Raw genomic sequence first — 18,342 nt, 5'->3', positions numbered from 1 at the left:
TGCATATTTAACTCAATCTTTTCTCATTCATCATTTAATAAAATGACGATAAATTAATTATATATAAATAATTCATATACAACAAAATAAACATTACTAAAAATAAATTATATAAACAAGAATAATATATAAATAAATTATATATATAAAATAAGCCTATAATTTAAACTCTAAATATTAAAATACATTGAGGACTGAAATATATATGAAATTGTCTTTTGGTGGATGAATAGTATGCGTTTTTAGGAGAAATAAATTGATCAAATACTCATTATGAGTATGAGTTTGATGGTGTGTTAAAATTTCCAAATCCAAAATGGTTTGGGTATGTCGTTGGGTTGGAGATGGTCTTAGAAGATAAACATTGAGTTAGGGTCCCCAAATAAATGTTACGTCCCCAAATAAATGTTACGGTCCTAGAACAAACCCAACACCTTTCAAGGTCCAATTGAGCACTTGGGTTAGATATTGTTGTGAGATTTCTGTTTCCAATTCTAAAATTGCGTATTTTTTTATTTGTACAGTTATTCACAAAATTAATTTTAGTTAATTCTCTGATAATTATAACAATTGTAATTGAATATTATGGGGAATTCAGCTGTTATATTCTGATATATTCTGAACACACTTCCTAATGGGACATTAATATATAAAAAAGCTTGTGAATTTTCTTAATCCTAGTTGTACTTTTTAATTTGGCTATTTGTCTTGAACAATTAGTTATGTACTAGCAGTATTTTTTTTCACATCTTTTATTCTTCTTATCATATAATCTTAAAATCTTCTTTTCATAACTTTTTCGTGACACATTATACTAATATTTCATCCCTAAAAAATAAATCAATTGCTGGGGACATATTGAGACCCTTCTAAAAAATAGTATCAAAGAATGTCAATCCAAATCTCATTTAAATTCAAGTTTTTATTGACAATTTAAGTATGTACTATATCATTTTTTTAGGTCATTACACTTATTTTGATTCTAATTCTATTAGGTATAGGCTTGACCTCAAAGGATTTAATTAGTCACAAAGGGAAGATTTATTAAGAGTTGATGTTAACTTTGACCAAACTTTTATATTAAGCTCTCGTTTCATTCAACTTATTCATTCAAACTCTCCTATAAGTTTGTTTGAAAATTTTTATCTTATTTGAATAACGAAAAATTAACACAAAGTGGATTTATACGTTTAGTCGTTTCAATTTATTAAACGTTAAAATTTGTTTAATTTTTTTTATATCCAACTTACTCAATTAGAAACGGAATGAATCTATTGCTAAGTGTGAATAAATTTTAAATATATAAAATGACCTTTCGGTGCCGTAATTGACAGCTAAATCTATGGATATTAATGACTTAAGCCAATCATTTATCTTTTAATGTTCTTTGATATTAATTCAGATGATCATTCACCACACAAAAAAGACAAATATCACAGCACCCTTTTTAGAATTAATTGTCATTACATTTTGGTTTTCTTATATCTCAAGATTACTAGGCCAGAAACAGATGAATGTCTACCACTAATTTTCTAGCTATTCTCTGATGGCCTTTTTTTGTTACATAATGTAAATAAAATCTTCATAATCTTAGTTTGGGTATTGCAGACAAGTTTCATCTGTCTTTTAGATCAACCTTAGCAGTCTGTTGCAATAACAAAACAAAAAAAATGTCTGCAAATCTATCAGAAAATTATCTTTATCAAGTTCTTTTATTACTGATAGTAGCAATTTTGTGTTGGCTATGGATGAGAAAAGGGAACAAGTTAGTAACAGCATCGCTGCCACCCGGGCCAAGAGGCCTCCCAATCGCAGGTTACCTCCCATTTCTTGGTAAAAACCTGCATCACCAATTCACGAAACTGGCCGAAGAATATGGCCCCATCTACAAACTCTGGCTCGGGAGCAAACTCTGTATTGTGGTTAGCTCACCATCTCTGGCTAAACAAGTTTGCCGCGACCTTGATGTGGTCTTCTCCAACCGGGACCCAACAATCGCTGCTTTGACACTCACCCACAACGCCATGGACATTGCTTGGTCCTCCTCAGGCCCTTACTGGAGAAACATTCGCAAACTATTTGTAAGAGAAATGCTTAGTAACTCAAATATTGATGCTTGCTACCATCTTAGAAGACAACAAGTTATGAAAACAATCAAGCATTTACATGATAACTGTGGCTTCCCTGTTGAGATTGGGAAGATTGCTTTCATGACTGAATTCAATGCTTTTATTAGCATGATATGGGGTGGCACCACCAGCAGCAGCACATTTAAAGGAGGGGATCATGATGATGATGGACATGGAGCTGAGTTTCATGTCATATCCTCTAAATTCCTAAAGTTATTGGAATTGCCTAACATCTCTGATTTCTTCCCCATTCTCGCAAGATTCGATTTGCAGGGTGTGCAAAGGCAAGCAAACGAAATTCTTGCGGAACTCGATGCTTTCTTGAATTCTCTTATAGATACACGAGAGAAAGAAAAGGCTAAAAATGGAGATGGTGATATTGGTAAAAAGGACTTCCTGCAGATTCTACTGGATTTAAAGTACTGTCCAGATTCTGATATACCAATCAATAAAACTCAGATGAAGGCATTGATAATGGTAATTTAACTTCTCTTCTATCCTAAAATAATAATGTATAAACTGATCAGTTGACTTCTTTAATTGCCTTATGATAAATAATCCATTCTATGTACCTGTTGCAGGACATATTGTTGGGCGGAACAGATACGTCAGCGACGGCTGTGGAGTGGGCGATGGCAGAACTTTTGCACAACCCAGAAATGATGAGGAGGGTTCAAGAAGAGATAACGCAAGTTGTTGGAGATAAGAGCTTAGTTGAAGAAACCCATTTACCAAAGTTTAGGTATTTGGATGCTATTGTGAAGGAAACCTTGCGATTGCATCCTCCTCTTCCTTTGAACGTTCCGCGTCGTCCAAGCGAGACCTGCATCGTCGGAGGATACTCCATTCCCAAGGATTGTAAGGTCTTTCTGAACATATCCGCAATTCAAAGGGACCCAAATGTTTGGGAAAACCCACTTGAGTTCAGGCCTGAGAGATTCTTGGGTGGGGAAGAAGGAAGTAAATGGGATTACAATGGAAACAATCTTCACTTCTTTCCATTTGGATCGGGAAGAAGGGTTTGTGCCGGAATTCCCTTGGCTGAAAAGATGGTAAGTTATATATTAGCTTCACTTTTGCACTCATTCGATTGGCATTTGCCCCAAGGAGGGGAAGCAGTCGATTTTACAGAAGAATTTGGGATTGTGGTGAAGAAGAGTACGCCTCTACTTGCTGTGCCAATGCAAAGGTTATCGGATGATTTAGCTAATTTATTATGTATGATTTAGCTAATTTATTACATAATTAGTAATCACAATATAATCATTTCAAATAATGATTTTTTAAATTTTTTAATAATATTAACAAATTATATATATATATATATATAATTTAATTTATAATATATTGTTATTTTAAAATATATTTAATATTTTTATTTATTTATTAGAATAATTTCATAATATTAAAAAAATATTATATATTTTAAATAACTTTATTAATCTCATTAAAATATTATAATAATTTAATTAATTAGAAACCAAATAACATACATTTTCATCCTAAACTTGTTTGATGTTAGGAAATTTTTGAGATTTTATTATTTTAAAAATAAGTTATTTAAAATTTTAATTGTCAATTATTATAATAATGTTTATTATAAATATATTTCAGTAAATAAATTAAATGATTACCACATATAAACAAAAGAAACTAATCTATAGGTATATATACCTACTACCTACCTACCTAAAAGTCTCCTCACCAGCCAATAGAAGCTGAGCTTCTTTCATATGTATCTCAAGATTTGTCAATTAATTAATTAAAATAATAAAGGACTCACTATCTTATTTTATTTTATCATTTAAGTTTCTTTTACTATTTTTTTTTAATTATACCAAAACCAAATTATTAAAAAGAATTACTAATTATTTCAATAACCTTTTACCAAAGAAGCAATAACTGGCTCTTACTTAAAAAAAAAAAAAAAAAGTTTGGTTATGTTAGTTCTTACACGGGCTCTTTGATATGTATTTTTTTTTTAAATTTTATTCAAATCCATATATAAATTATAATCTCTTTTTAATTTTAAATCATTTAATTTATTAATTAAAACATAAACATTCTAACCATATTTTTTAAAATTTTAAATAAAAAAAATCATTATAAAAATTTACCTAACTAAAAACTTAAACAATTTATTTTTAAATTCATACAAACTAAATAAAAATGATTAAAAACAACACAAAAACATAATTCAAAAAAAATAATACAATTACTTGGTTATAAGATTTGTAAAAAAAAAAAGAGATCTCCAAAAACGAATTAATACATTTTTCCAATCTAACTTTCGACATTATCCTTAAATAACATATTTATAAAAAAAAAAAATTATAATTAAAATTTTAAATAACCAAAATCAAACCAGCTCTACATGTTTGTTGTTAAGTTATACCTTGCATATGTGCTTACGCTAATCACGTAATAGTTAGATTTTGATATTTTATTATATTTTTTCTAAATCATCTTATTCAATTATTAAAATATTTTAAATTAACTTTATAAAATTTAAAATTTTCAATTAAAATAATTTATTTTTCCAGAAAACATAATAAATCCTCAAATAACCCATATCAAACAAATGCTTAAATTAGTTTTTTAGAAAAAAAACTCATTTAAATGTACGTATTTTTACAACTAAAGTATGAATTAATAAAAATTATTTGAAAGTATATATATCATAAAAAAAAAAATTGGCTCAGCCATGTTAATAAACCTAATTAATTTCTTTTTAATTTATATATTTATTAATTAAATATTTATTTTTTTTCACACTTCATTTATTTATTAATTAATTAATCAAAAAAAATCTTGTTTTTATTAATTAATCATAATTTATCTATTTTTCTTCAATAGTTTATTAATATATTAGCGTTTGATCTTTAATTATTTTAATTTTATTTCTCTAATAGTGTTCTTTCTATATTAACATTAACATTTTATTATTTTATAATTATTTAGTCTCTTTTAAGGTTAATACTTGAATATTAAGTTGAGTTATTCTTTCAATAAAAGATAATTGAATTGCATAATAATTTGTATTAATTCATTCTGATCTTTCTTATTAAGATCTTTCTTGATCTATTCCATCCTAGGTTCCCTGTTTGTTTCACCGGAACACCAAAAGAGTAATAATCAAGATTATATAAAAAAAATAATAATATTAATAATAATAATATTTCTCAATTATTTTCATTCCTATTTTTATAAACCTGAATAGAAATTACATAGGAAGACTACATATTTATTTTTATTTATTAAAGAAAACAAAAAAAAACATTCACAAAAACATTACCGTAAAACATAGAAAAAAAATAGTAACTATTTTTGTTTAGTATTATTATAAATCTAAATAAAAATTAAAAGAAAAGACTATTAATTTTATTTTTATTTATATTAAAAAAAACAAAAACAAAAACAAAAATTAAAAAAATATTATAATAAAAGATAAATAACTAAGAAAAAATAAAAATAAATAAATAAAAAGGAGAGAAATTAATTAATAAAAAGAGAAAAAATAAATATTTAATTAATAAAATATATAAATTTTTAAAAAATTAAATTAGTTTATTAACGCTAAAATAGCCAATTTTTGTAGTTACCTTTAAGCAAACTTTTATTAGTTATATAATTTATTATTTTTATTTTTATTTTTTATGTCATATTATTTAAGGTTTTTTATTGTATTTGAAATTTTTTTAATGGAAAGATAGTTATTTAAAATTTTAATTTATTGAATTATTTTAATATTATTATTAAAAAATAAAATCAATGTATGCTAAAAAAAAAAATATAACATATAAATTTTGGATAAAAAAATTAAAATAATCAATTTCAAACAAGTTATTAAGCTTATTTCAGAAGGGTTTTCTCTTTTTACAATATTCTTACTTATATTTTTTTCATCCATAATTCATCAATCATAATATTCTAATATAATTTTTGTTTCATCAAATATCACAATATATAAATACCAAAAAACTATTATCGAATTACCAATTATGGTTCAAACTTGAGACGATATTATTTAATTGGGCTCAAACTTTGAGTTGAACCATTACTATCCATAATTTTGTCCGGAGGCTTTTATACATACGGATGTTTATTTGACCGTTTCATAATTACACTTTGCATATTAGTTACATTCGAAATTTCAAACCCAACCCCTTCTCTATTCGATCTACACCCTCTCCGTCCTCCTCCATTACCCATCATCTTCTTCTTTCATCTCCTTTTTAAGGAACCACACACCATACATATATATATATTCTATCTAAGATCTCTTTTTGCTGCTGGATTTTAATTAACTACAATAACAACTAGTAGAGGAAAATTGACAAAAATAAAATAAATGAATTTTAGTAATTTTATAATTTCAAGTCATGCAGTTTAAGTTTGTACAAATATGGTAATTAACTCCACAATCTATAATCTAATCATGCATCAGTGAAATTAATAGATTACATATCTTCTCAATACTTCTAATTTGCTTTGTCTTTTCCTTTTTCATCTCAATAAAGTATTCTCATTAGTTTTTAAAGAATATAGCAATCTTAGAGTTACTGAATTTCTTAGAAGAAAAATATTTTTTTTTTGTTCTCCACCAAAACAAAATGGAGTATTTGTTGCGTTAATAGAAACTTTAGTTTTTGAGTCACAATTTCCTTTCGTATCCTATGAGTTTAAAATACCCTTTTTGAATTTTCTCTTTCAATTTTACCATGTGTGCAATACAGTGTTCATGACAATTTATCTTTCACATTTTTTTTTGGGTTGTATTCTCCCTCCCCTTTTGTATTTCTATCATTATTTGACCGTGACATAAAATTGTTTGATCCATCATCAATCAATGTACCTTGTATAAACTCGATTTAAGATCTATTAAAATGATTTCTTGTATTCAATTATCATAGTATTCATTAAATTTCATTAAAATCTATTAACTTGTTACAAAATCTAGTTGAATTACTAATTTCGTCATTCTAGCTAACACAATATTCTTGAATCGCAATCAAATAATGGTAAATGTTATAGTACTACTAAAAGTTCGTTCCACAGTTTTTCCCTATTTTATAATGCTTTTTTTTTTTTGCGCATCATTTTGTATGGGATATTTAATTTCTCTTTGTATATTTTCAATCCATAACATGCTCCAAAATTAAATTAAGACATTATGTGCATTTGTAAATATGATATTATATTTAGCATAATTTTTATTCATTCCTAATACAATAGAATTTTGAATTCTATTTTTAGTTATGCCAAACATTTATAAGTGAAACAAAAGATAAATAAAATTCATTATAATTTTAATTTCAACAAGTTTTCAAACAAACATAAAAATTAAAATAGAATTTCAATTTTTAAAAACTAATTATCCATTCAAATGATTTAGTACATAGATTTCAAGAAAATCAATAAACAGAAACACAACCAATAAAAAAAATTAAAAGTAAATGAATGGTAAATTATAAAATAACCTTTAATCTTAATGAAAATAAGAACAGTAATAATTAAACTAAATCTTGGTGGCGACACACGTGAGTAACTCCAATAGCTTAAACTGATATTTTTTAGCCAAAGGGCCGAGAAAAGTATGCTTAATTAAGATGCAGGCCACCAATTTTATATTGGTCTCATCTTCTTTCCCTAGTCTAATTCTCCGATGTGGGACGACCTTAAACCATCTTATGTTTGAAGGAGCAAGGCAAAACACTAAATGCAAACTTAATTAACAAACCAAATAATATATTTTTTGTTTTATAAGTTATAACTAATAACAGTTTTATTTTATAACTAACTCATTAACTAATAGCAGTTTTATTTGATCTGTTGGTTAAATAATCAGTTGATAGTCTGTAATGTACATGTATAAATAAACCTCGATAAAGAAGTAAAGAACACTAGTTATAGAAGCCTCTTTTTTCATCCTTTCTCTGAATCAATCATGGCGGGGTCTTCTTCTTCATCATCCACGTCGTTAAACAAACAAAAAGAACCCGTGACGCCTTCCCCAAGCAAGCGCCTCCATAAGGACGTAACTAAACTGTAAGCATTCTTCAAATTAAGCTTAAAATCACTCTCCATATCATCTAATGTAATTAATCTTTAATTTCTTATGAGATTTGCATTTTCAATACATAGGACTGGGATCAAAAAGTTTAATGTTGAAATAGAGAATGAAAATGCGATGAATGAACTATATGCGGATTTGCATGGAGCAAAAGAAAGTATATATATATATTCATTAATTCATTAGTTCATTAGTTCATTCTTGATTATAATATTCTGTTTTTGATTATTGTTATTTTCCCTTGATCAGGTCTATACGAAGGAGGCGTATGGAAGATTAGTTTAGAGTTGCCATTTGATTATCCTAAATCGGGTCCTACGGTCGTCTTTGTAAACAAGATTTACCATCCGAATATAAATTTTAAGTGAGTATTTATTTTTTATTTGTTAATTTTCTATCAAAATTAATAACAAATATGAATTTCAGGTCCGGTACAGTCTGCTTAAATGCGATTAGTGATAAATGGTCACCCGAATTTGGTGAGTTTATTATTATTATTATAATATATTATAATCTAATAAATAATAATAATATCGATTTTGAATTACGTGTCTGTAGACCTCATTGATGTAATGGAAAAGTTTCTACCGGAACTGCTTGAGAATCCTAACTCAGCAGATCCGTTTAATGTGGATGCGGCTAAATTGATGGATTCTGACAAACCTGCCTATGATCGAATGGTGAAATGTAATCATCAATTCTTTTAAATTGCTAAGAAAAACTATTTCATATATATATATATATATCACAAAATAAGTAAATAAATTATATTATTATTAATTTCTTGATCAGACCATGTCGAGCAATTTGCCCGTGCGCCGCCGCCTGTGGAGCAGATTAGTGAGAAGGATGAGACTGATACTCATGATGATGATGATAATAATAATATTCCACCCTCCTCTGTTGATCCAACGGTTGATGATCTTCCACCTGTCTGAAAGGTTGATGAATTTTGTAGTTGTTCAAAAGCTACATACATGAATTGTGTCTATTCATTTCTTCTTGAACCCGTTTTAAATTTTCTTTAATTCTTCTTTTTTAGTTTGATACAAATATTATTGTTGCTGCAACATTAGAGGTTTGGGATAAGAATATATGTCTTTTGGATACATACTTCAATGTTCTTTATAATATATATATATATATATATATTAAATCAACTCATTTTTAAATTTAAAACGATTAAAAATAAAATTAAAAATGCTAGAAGTATGACGTAACAAAACAAGTACAACTTTTTAACCAACTAGGCTACAAAGACTTTATATTTTAAATTTAACACCAAATTTGATAAACGCGGGACGTTTTAATATTAATATAAGTTCAACTTTTTAACTAACTAATATATATATAATGATGCTTAATTTTTAAAGTGTCTGAATTGCCGGGTCGAGAGCTGTGGTTAATTTGGATACTTGGGTCGGATTGTGGGTTGACCCGCCTTTAAATTTAAAACGGTTAAAAATAAAATTAAAAATGTTAGAGGTATGTTTCGAATTTACAACCTAACAAAACAAATACAACTCTTTAAGCAACTAGGCTACAAAGACATTATATATATATTTTAAATTCAACACAAAATTTAATAAATGCAAGACGTTTTAATATTAATATAAGTTCAATTTTTTAACTAACTAATCTATATATATAATCATACTTAATTTTTAAAGTGTCCGGATTGTCGGGTTTAAAAGAAACTAATCTCTATGTATACCTACAACCTAACTAAAAGTCTCCTCACCAGCCAATAGAAGCTGAGCTTCTTTCATATGTATATCAAGATTTGTCAATTAATTAATTAAAATAATAAAGGACTCACTATCTTATTTTATTTTATCATTTAAGTTTCTTTTAATATTTTTTTTAATTATACCAAAACCAAATTATTAAAAAGAATTACTAATTATTTCAATAACCTTTTACCAAAGAAGCAATAAGTGGCTCTTACTTCCAAAAAAAATTAAAAAAATAAAAAGGTTGGTTATGTTGGTTCTTACACTTTTTTTTAAATTTTATTTAAAATCCATATATAAATTATAATCTATTTTTAATTTTAAATCATTTAATTTATTAATTAAAACATAAACATCCTAACCATATTTTTTTAAAATTTTAAATAAAAAAAATCATTATAAAAATTTACCTAACTAAAAACTTAAACAATTTATTTTTAAATTCATACAAACTAAATAAAAATGATTAAAAACAACACAAAAACATAATTAAAAAAAAAAAATACAATTACTTGGTTATAAGATTCGTAAAAGAAAAATGAAATCTCCAAAAACGAATCAATACATTTTTCCGATCTAACTTTCGACATTATCCTTAAATAACATATTTATATAAAAAAAATATAATTAAAATTTTTAAATAACCAAAATCAAATCAGCTCCACATGTTTGTTGTTAAGTTATACCTTGCATATGTGCTTAAGCTAATCACCGTAATAGTTAGATTTTGATATTTTATTATATTTTTTCTAAATCATCTTATTCAATTATTAAAATATTTTAAATTAATTTTATAAAATTAAAATTTTTCAATTAAAATAATTTATTTTTCCAGAAAACATAATAAATCCTCAAATAACCCATATCAAACAAGTGCTTAAATTATTTATAAAAAAAACTCATTTAAAAATATGTATTTATACAACTAAATGTATCAATTAATAAAAATTATTTGAAAGTATATATATCATAAAAAAAAATTGGCTCAGTCCATGTTAATAAACCTAATTAATTTCTTTTTAATTTATATATTTATTAATTAAATATTTATTTTTTTTCACACCTCTTTTATTTATTAATTAATTAATCAAAATTTTATTTTTTTATTAATTAATTAATCACAATTTATCTATTTTATTTTCACTAATTTATTAATATGAGAAGTGATAGAGTGAGGGAATTTAGTGAGGGAATTTGGTGAGGGAATGACGTGGCATCACCTTGGAAAATGTAAAAGTAAGAGGAAAGAGAGAAAATAGAGAAATTATTTGATTTTTTCAGCGAATAAAATTATGCCACGTCATTCCCTCACCAAATTCCCTCACCTAATCATTTCTCTATTAATATATTAGCATTTGATCTTTGATTATTTTAATTTTATTTCTCTAATAGTGTTATTTCTATATTAACATTAACATTTTATTATTTTATAATTATTTAGTCTCTTTTAAAGATAATACTTGAATATTACATTGACTTATTCCTTCAACCAAGATAATTAAATTAAATAATAATTAGTATTAATTCATTCTGATCTTTCCTGGTATCTATCTATTCGATCCTAGATTCCCAACTTTGGTTGTTTGACCGGAATACCAAAAGAGTTGTAATCAAGATTATACAAAAAAAATTAAAAAATATATATATATATATATATATATATATATATATAATAATAATAATAATATCTCAATTATTTTCTTTACTATTTTTATAAACCTAATATAAATTAGGTAGAAAGACTACATATTTATTTTTATTTATTAAAGAAAATAAAAAATTATAATTTATTTTTATGAGTAATGAATGAGCGCATGTAGGACTAGTAATGTATGTTTCTGGAAATCGGTCGTGAATTGTTCGTGGATAATCATTTTTTGTTTATGTTTTATTGTTGTTCCAAATTGTTATTCTCGTTATGTTTCGGGTGTTTATAGTGACAATATGAATACTTGTATTTTTGTATTTATATTATAAACGACTATCATTTATAATATATATATATATATGATATTGTATTTTTTTTTAAACTTATTAGTGTTATTTGGTCATTCATATATTTAATCAAATCATCACTTTTATATATCCCTTTTTAAATGGTATTCATATGGATTAGTCAATTAGTTAAAGTTAAAAGATTATAACATAAATTAGTATAAAAAATTAGTTATGTGAATTAATTTGATAGATATATGTTTATTTGGTGTGATTAAAATTTTCTTATAAAAAATAAATTAATTTTTCTAATAGAATGAATTGTTGTGTTGTTATCTGTTGTTGGATTTGGAGATAACATCATCTTCCCCTTGTTTTCTAAGTTTATTATTTATCGACTCTTTGACTCTTTGTTTGAATAACAAGAACATTTTTATTAAATAAGATTTATTTTGTTATGTTTTCGGTTAAACTATAACAAGGCACTCTCTCAACCACCAAATCAATTTTGACTCAAATTCATACATTTTATTTGTATAAAGATCCTTGAAAATTATATATAAAGCATCAGTCAGTTTTAGTAAGTTATTGGATCAGAAAATACATCATGAACTTTGATATAACATTCCCAAGGAGATGATATCTTTAAATACTTAACAAGCTTGTTATAAATAACATTATTAGTCAGTGACATAATAATGGTGGACAGTTTCTAAACCAATCAAGAATTTTGATTCACTAAAGTCCTTAATTGAAAATCTTGAATCAATCCATTTTAGTTTTTGAGATAGGTATAATTAAGATTATCATGTTTAACATATAAGTAATGTTTAACATATAAGTAGTAATGATCATGTTAAGATTTTTCAAAACATATATGATAATTCTATTGATCAAAACAAAAGTAAGTGAAGCAAAGCAATTAGGACAAAGACTTCTTTTTTTTTTTTTTTATTTCATCAAAAAAACGGGTTATTATGTATAATTCAAAATCGAATCAAGCATTCTACATAGGTTCTAATTATACCTTCAAAAAATAAATTTTGAAAATTAGGAATATGAATCTCTCTTAAGAATCCAGTCTCCAGGTTAAACCCTACCAATATTAAATCATTATCTCCCCTGTGCCAACGAAGTATCTCAACTTTGCCCAAAGTGCCCAACACCTTAGAGGGTCTCGGAATGTCTAATAATCTCTGGTCCCATCCGCCTTTGCCGTCGGATAGCCAAATCGTTTTCATTTTCTTGAATAACGTTCTCCCTGGGAACGGATTGTATATAGACCACCATCCCCTGTTGATGTTGTCGTCCACAGGTAAAGAGGGAGTATGAAACATCTCCGTATGAAGGTCCAGGGCCTGGATGCAGCCGGGGTAGTAGTCTCGATTGCTCAGGTACAACATATCGTGGCCGCAACCCATTAGCACAGGGGTATGGAGTATTGGCATCTCCTTATAGGTTTTGATGAATCTCCATGAGCCAATTATGCCGTCTATTCCAATTGTCAGTATTTTGCAAACAGAAAGTGAACTTATGCAGAGCACTTTGTACTGGTTTGCATGTGGATCGAAACCCAAGAAACTATAAGTTTGGTGCCATTCGGGAAGATCCTCCTCTGCAGGCGGAAGACTGGTTACATGACCGGTTAGCGGATTCCAGATTCGATCCTTAAGGAGAACCAGGCCTTTCACAACCTGGGGAAAGATGGGAACCCTATTCATCGGGTGTTCGGTGGTAAAGAGCTTTAAATTCACTTCTGCACAATGAATATCAAAACGAACGTTGTTGTTGTCACTCTTTGGGTAGGGAACTGAAAACAAATAATCTATAGGAAACGTAGCGCAGTGAACCGCTTGTTGGTTTCCTCCTCCTCCGATTTCCACGGAGAAGAAATCCACATTCTCCTTCTCCTGGCCGTGGAGGGTGTAAAAGAGGATGCGCGTGCTGATTTCAGGACAAGCCAGGGACCGTGAATGGTGAAGTTTGATGAAGTAAGGATCGTCGATCATTGAACGAAACAACTTGCATACGCAACGTAAACGCAGTAAAGACTTCATGGATAGTTTGATCAAAATTAAATAACACACATCTTCAGGAAGATCAATCATCATCATCTCCTTCAACAACTTTTTCTTTCTAGGGTTAGGGAAAATGAGATATTATGATCGTGAATATATAATTATAATTAATCAGGGGAGGAGCTAATAATTTTCCATTATATTAGGCTTGAAATGGTGTTTAGTATGACTAAACCATATGTTTAGCATTGACTAAACATACAAATTCTAATTTTAATGATTTATTTTTCTTATCCATTAGTTTTTAAATATATTAATTTTAATTTATTTATTTATATATTTCAAATCATTAATAACAAGAAAAGTGAATAAATTAAATTAGTAAAATATATCTAAAACAAGTATGAATATTACATTGCTTGATTATATAACAAGAATGTGTAATTGAATTTATTTTTTAATTACATAATGTAATTTATTGAACTAACATAATAAATAAAACATTAAAAAAAATATTATAGAAAAAAATAATAGCTATTATAAACCTGATTAAAAATTAAAAGAAAAGACTAATAATTTCATTTTTTTTTGTTTATAAACCTGATTCCCATATGGATGCTTTTTTGCTTTCCAGTTTTGTTGGTTTCTGAAGATTTATGATTACTGTGACTAAGAATAAGCAGTCTATAAATCATAGTCATGAAGAATGTTGAACAAACCATTCATAGCCCCCACCCAATTTGAAAAACTTTACTTCGAAGATCCCTCTTGTTAATCTGCAAAAAGTTGTCTATTTTCCATGCAAACTTCCCATACAAATCGGAAGCCTTTTAACCCTGATTGGCTCAAATTTCAGTTGCACACATATGAGATACAAAATATACTATTGATGCCTAGCTTGAGAAAGAACTGATGCATCACGCAAAATGATTCAGCTGAGAACAAACATATATAAGAGGTTCAATAATCTTCTTGCTTGTTATGGAAGAAGAAGATGGGTAACGGAGGAGAAGGTATAATGTGGAGATGAGAAAAGGGTTTTGTTTGAATGTAACTAATATGCTAGCTAGGTAAAATTAAAAAAATATAATATACTGTTTGTGTAAAAGCCTCGAATGGTAAAATCTTTGATAACTCGAGCCCCAAATAGCTCAACTCAAAGTTCGAGATCTATTTGATAAATTTGTTCCAAGTTCGATCCCTAAATGGTAATTGGGCCCTAAAACTATTATTTAAAGTTTAAACCATTCATTTCTGACCAAATCCGCCTACAGTCTATTATTATATAAAGTGAATCATTAGGATATGATTCAATATATATTAAAGGAGATTACATGTCTAGTAAAGGAGATCCATTTTTATTATTCTATTCTTTGATATGATCACCACTTAAACAAGAAATAATTGATTTTCTGATGACTCGTTTCACAATATTATGAGGTATAAATAAAACCTTCCAGACACACAAATCTAATATCTCTTTTTAGCTAAACTTTCCTACTGCAGCAAAATAATGTCTGCAAATCTATCAGGAAATTATGTTTATCAAGTTCTTCTATTACTGATAGTAGCAATTTTGTGTTGGCTATGGATGAGAAAAGGGAACAAGTTAGTAGTAGCACCTTTGCCACCCGGTCCAAGAGGCCTCCCAATTGTGGGTTACCTCCCATTTCTTGGCAAAAACTTGCATCACGAATTCTCAAAACTGGCCGAAGAATATGGCCCCATCTACAAACTCTGGCTCGGGAGCAAACTCTGTATTGTGGTTAGCTCACCATCTCTGGCTAAACAAGTTTGCCGCGACTTTGATGTGGTCTTCTCCAACCGGGACCCAACAATCGCGGCTTTGACACTAACCCACAACGCCATGGACATTGCTTGGTCCTCCTCAGGCCCTTACTGGCGAAACATTCGCAAACTATTTGTAAGAGAAATGCTTAGTAACTCAAATATTGATGCTTGTTATCATCTTAGAAAACAACAAGTTATGAAAACAATCAAGCATTTGCATGATAACTGTGGCTTGCCTGTTGAGATTGGCAAGATCGCTTTCTTGACTGAATTCAATGCTTTTATTAGCATGATATGGGGTGGCAGCAGCACATTTAAAGGAGGGGATCATGATGGACATGGAGCTGAGTTTCAAGCCATAGCCTCTAAATTCGTTAAATTACTGGAATTTCCTAACATCTCTGATTTCTTCCCCATTCTAGCGAGATACGATTTTCAGGGCGTGAAAAAGCAAGCAAACGAAATTATTGCGGAACTTGATGGTTTCTTGAATCCTCTTATAGATACACGAGAGAAAGAGAAGGCGGCTAAAAATGGAGATGGTGATATTGGTAAAAAGGACTTCCTGCAGATTCTACTGGACTTAAAAACTGTCAAGATTCTGATATATCAATTAATAAAACTCAGATGACGGCATTGATAATGGTAAGCTAACTTCTCTTCTATTCAATCTATAGTATTAGAAACTAATTCAATCTATTACCTGCAGGACATATTGGTGGGCGGAACAGACACGTCCGCGACGGCGGTGGAGTGGGCGATGGCAGAACTTTTGCACAACCCAGAAATGATGAAGAGGGTTCAAGAAGAGATAACGCAAGTTGTTGGAGATAAGAGCTTAGTTGAAGAAACCCATTTACCAAAGTTTAGGTATTTGGATGCTGTTGTGAAGGAAACCTTGCGATTGCATCCTCCTCTTCCATTGAACGTTCCGCGTCGTCCAAGCGAGACCTGCATCGTCGGAGGATACTCCATTCCCAAGGATTGTAAGGTCTTTCTGAACACTTCAGCAATTCAAAGGGACCCAGATGTTTGGGAAAACCCACTTGAGTTCAGGCCTGAGAGATTCTTGGGTGGGGAAGAAGGAAGTAAATGGGATTACAATGGAAACAATCTTCACTACTTTCCGTTTGGATCTGGAAGAAGGGTTTGTGCAGGGATTCCTTTGGCTGAAAAGATGGTAAGTTATATATTGGCTTCGCTTTTGCACTCATTCGATTGGCATTTGCCCCAAGGAGGGGAAGCAGTCGATTTTACAGAGGAATTTGGGATAGTGGTGAAGAAGAAGATGCCTCTACTTGCAGTGCCAATGCAAAGGCTTTCGGATGAGGTTCTTGATCATGTATGATTTTCAAACTTTTTTCTTCTTTCAAATTGGCAATAATTAATTAAGAAAATGTCAATAGCTTGTATAAGGTATCAACCCTTCCTTTTAAAATCCAATTTAATGATTATGCAAAAGGTATATGTTGAATGCCTAATTTCCAGATAAGGGATATTTGAAAATTGGGTGATGGATGGATTTCCACCCCAACTGGTATAATCTGGTCATAAATGAGTTGATTTTGAATGATGTTAATGATGATTGTTTGATTGGAATTGAGAAAAACAGAAGAAAAAAAATATATATTCAGGTTAATGGCTGGACTGAGGGTTTTCGGACGTGACCGATAAACCCTTAGCCACGCGACCGAGCTGTATGCCTATCTCGTAACCGAGAAAGAGTAGATGGCCACAGCGAGAAAAGCAGACGCCCGGCCTCCATGCGACCGAGCGCCTGGAAGCCTGGTCGGGCTTATCTTGTTTTAACCTTCAGCTGGAACTCATCCCACATCGGTATATCGTTGGGATAAGGCTGTTCCATCCCTTTTTTACCTGAAATGTTAATGTTTTTTCTTTTCTTTTTTAAGTAAATAAATTTGCAGCTTAGGCTATCAGGATCTTCATTCAAACTTCCCAAATTGAGACATTTCTTAAAATAATTTTATAAGTATGTATATCACGTCATTAAAAATGACTTTTCATCTTTATTTTTAATATATAAACTATTATTATAATTCAATTTGTATGAAAATTAACAAATTTTATATATCTTCCTACCTTTTATCTTTTATCTAATTAGCCGTCGTTTTAATTTACTTAGAGAATATATAAATCAAAATATTAATTTATCTTATTTGGTTGGTCCACATTTAATGACTATAGCAAATGGTTTATCTTTATACCGGTTGGTTATATATATAAATAAGTGATAACATAAAAAAAAATATATAGATGTCAAATATATATTTCTTTTAAGTAAGAACAAAATTGATCAAACGTGTTAACAATTATTAAAATAAAATTTTAAATAAAAATAATTCTAAAAGACTTTCATTTCTAATCTTATGGCTGAGAAGATAAACATTCATATTAATATTCATTCCTAAAAATAATCAATTGTTGGGAACATATTGAGACCCTTCTTCATATGTGAATAGTGCAATTTCTGAAGTTTAATGTCAATCCAAATCTTATTTTTTAACTTTATCTCCTTAACTTTTATGAACTTATTTAAACTTTAGGTTAAATGTTTGAAAATTATTAAATTAATGTTTTTATTGACAATTTAAGTATGTACTATATCATTTTTTTTAGGTCATTACACTTATTTTGATTCTTAT

The 18,342-nt window shown here is 28.5% G+C and overlaps 1 protein-coding gene across 2 annotated transcripts; it reads left to right on the top strand.

Annotated features, from left to right (window-relative positions):
* Nucleotides 1-1,610: 1,610 nt before the first annotated feature.
* LOC124944554 (flavonoid 3'-monooxygenase CYP75B137-like) lies at nt 1,611-17,262 on the top strand. Of its 2 annotated transcripts, none has more exons than XM_047484841.1 (2): nt 1,611-2,606; nt 2,711-3,373. In XM_047484841.1, the coding sequence occupies exons 1-2, from the start codon at nt 1,671-1,673 to the stop codon at nt 3,356-3,358; spliced, it is 1,584 nt and encodes a 527-aa protein (XP_047340797.1). In that variant the 5' UTR covers nt 1,611-1,670; the 3' UTR covers nt 3,359-3,373. The 2 variants fall into 2 exon arrangements, with proteins under 2 accessions (XP_047340797.1, XP_047340798.1); XM_047484842.1 differs by lacking the exon at nt 2,711-3,373 and adding an exon at nt 16,389-17,262 and having other exon boundaries at nt 1,614-2,606.
* Nucleotides 17,263-18,342: the final 1,080 nt, after the last annotated feature.

This window comes from Impatiens glandulifera, chromosome 7, assembly GCF_907164915.1.
Source record: "Impatiens glandulifera chromosome 7, dImpGla2.1, whole genome shotgun sequence".
NCBI classification, from domain to species: domain Eukaryota; kingdom Viridiplantae; phylum Streptophyta; class Magnoliopsida; order Ericales; family Balsaminaceae; genus Impatiens; species Impatiens glandulifera.
This window is presented reverse-complemented; position numbering and strand designations above follow the sequence as displayed.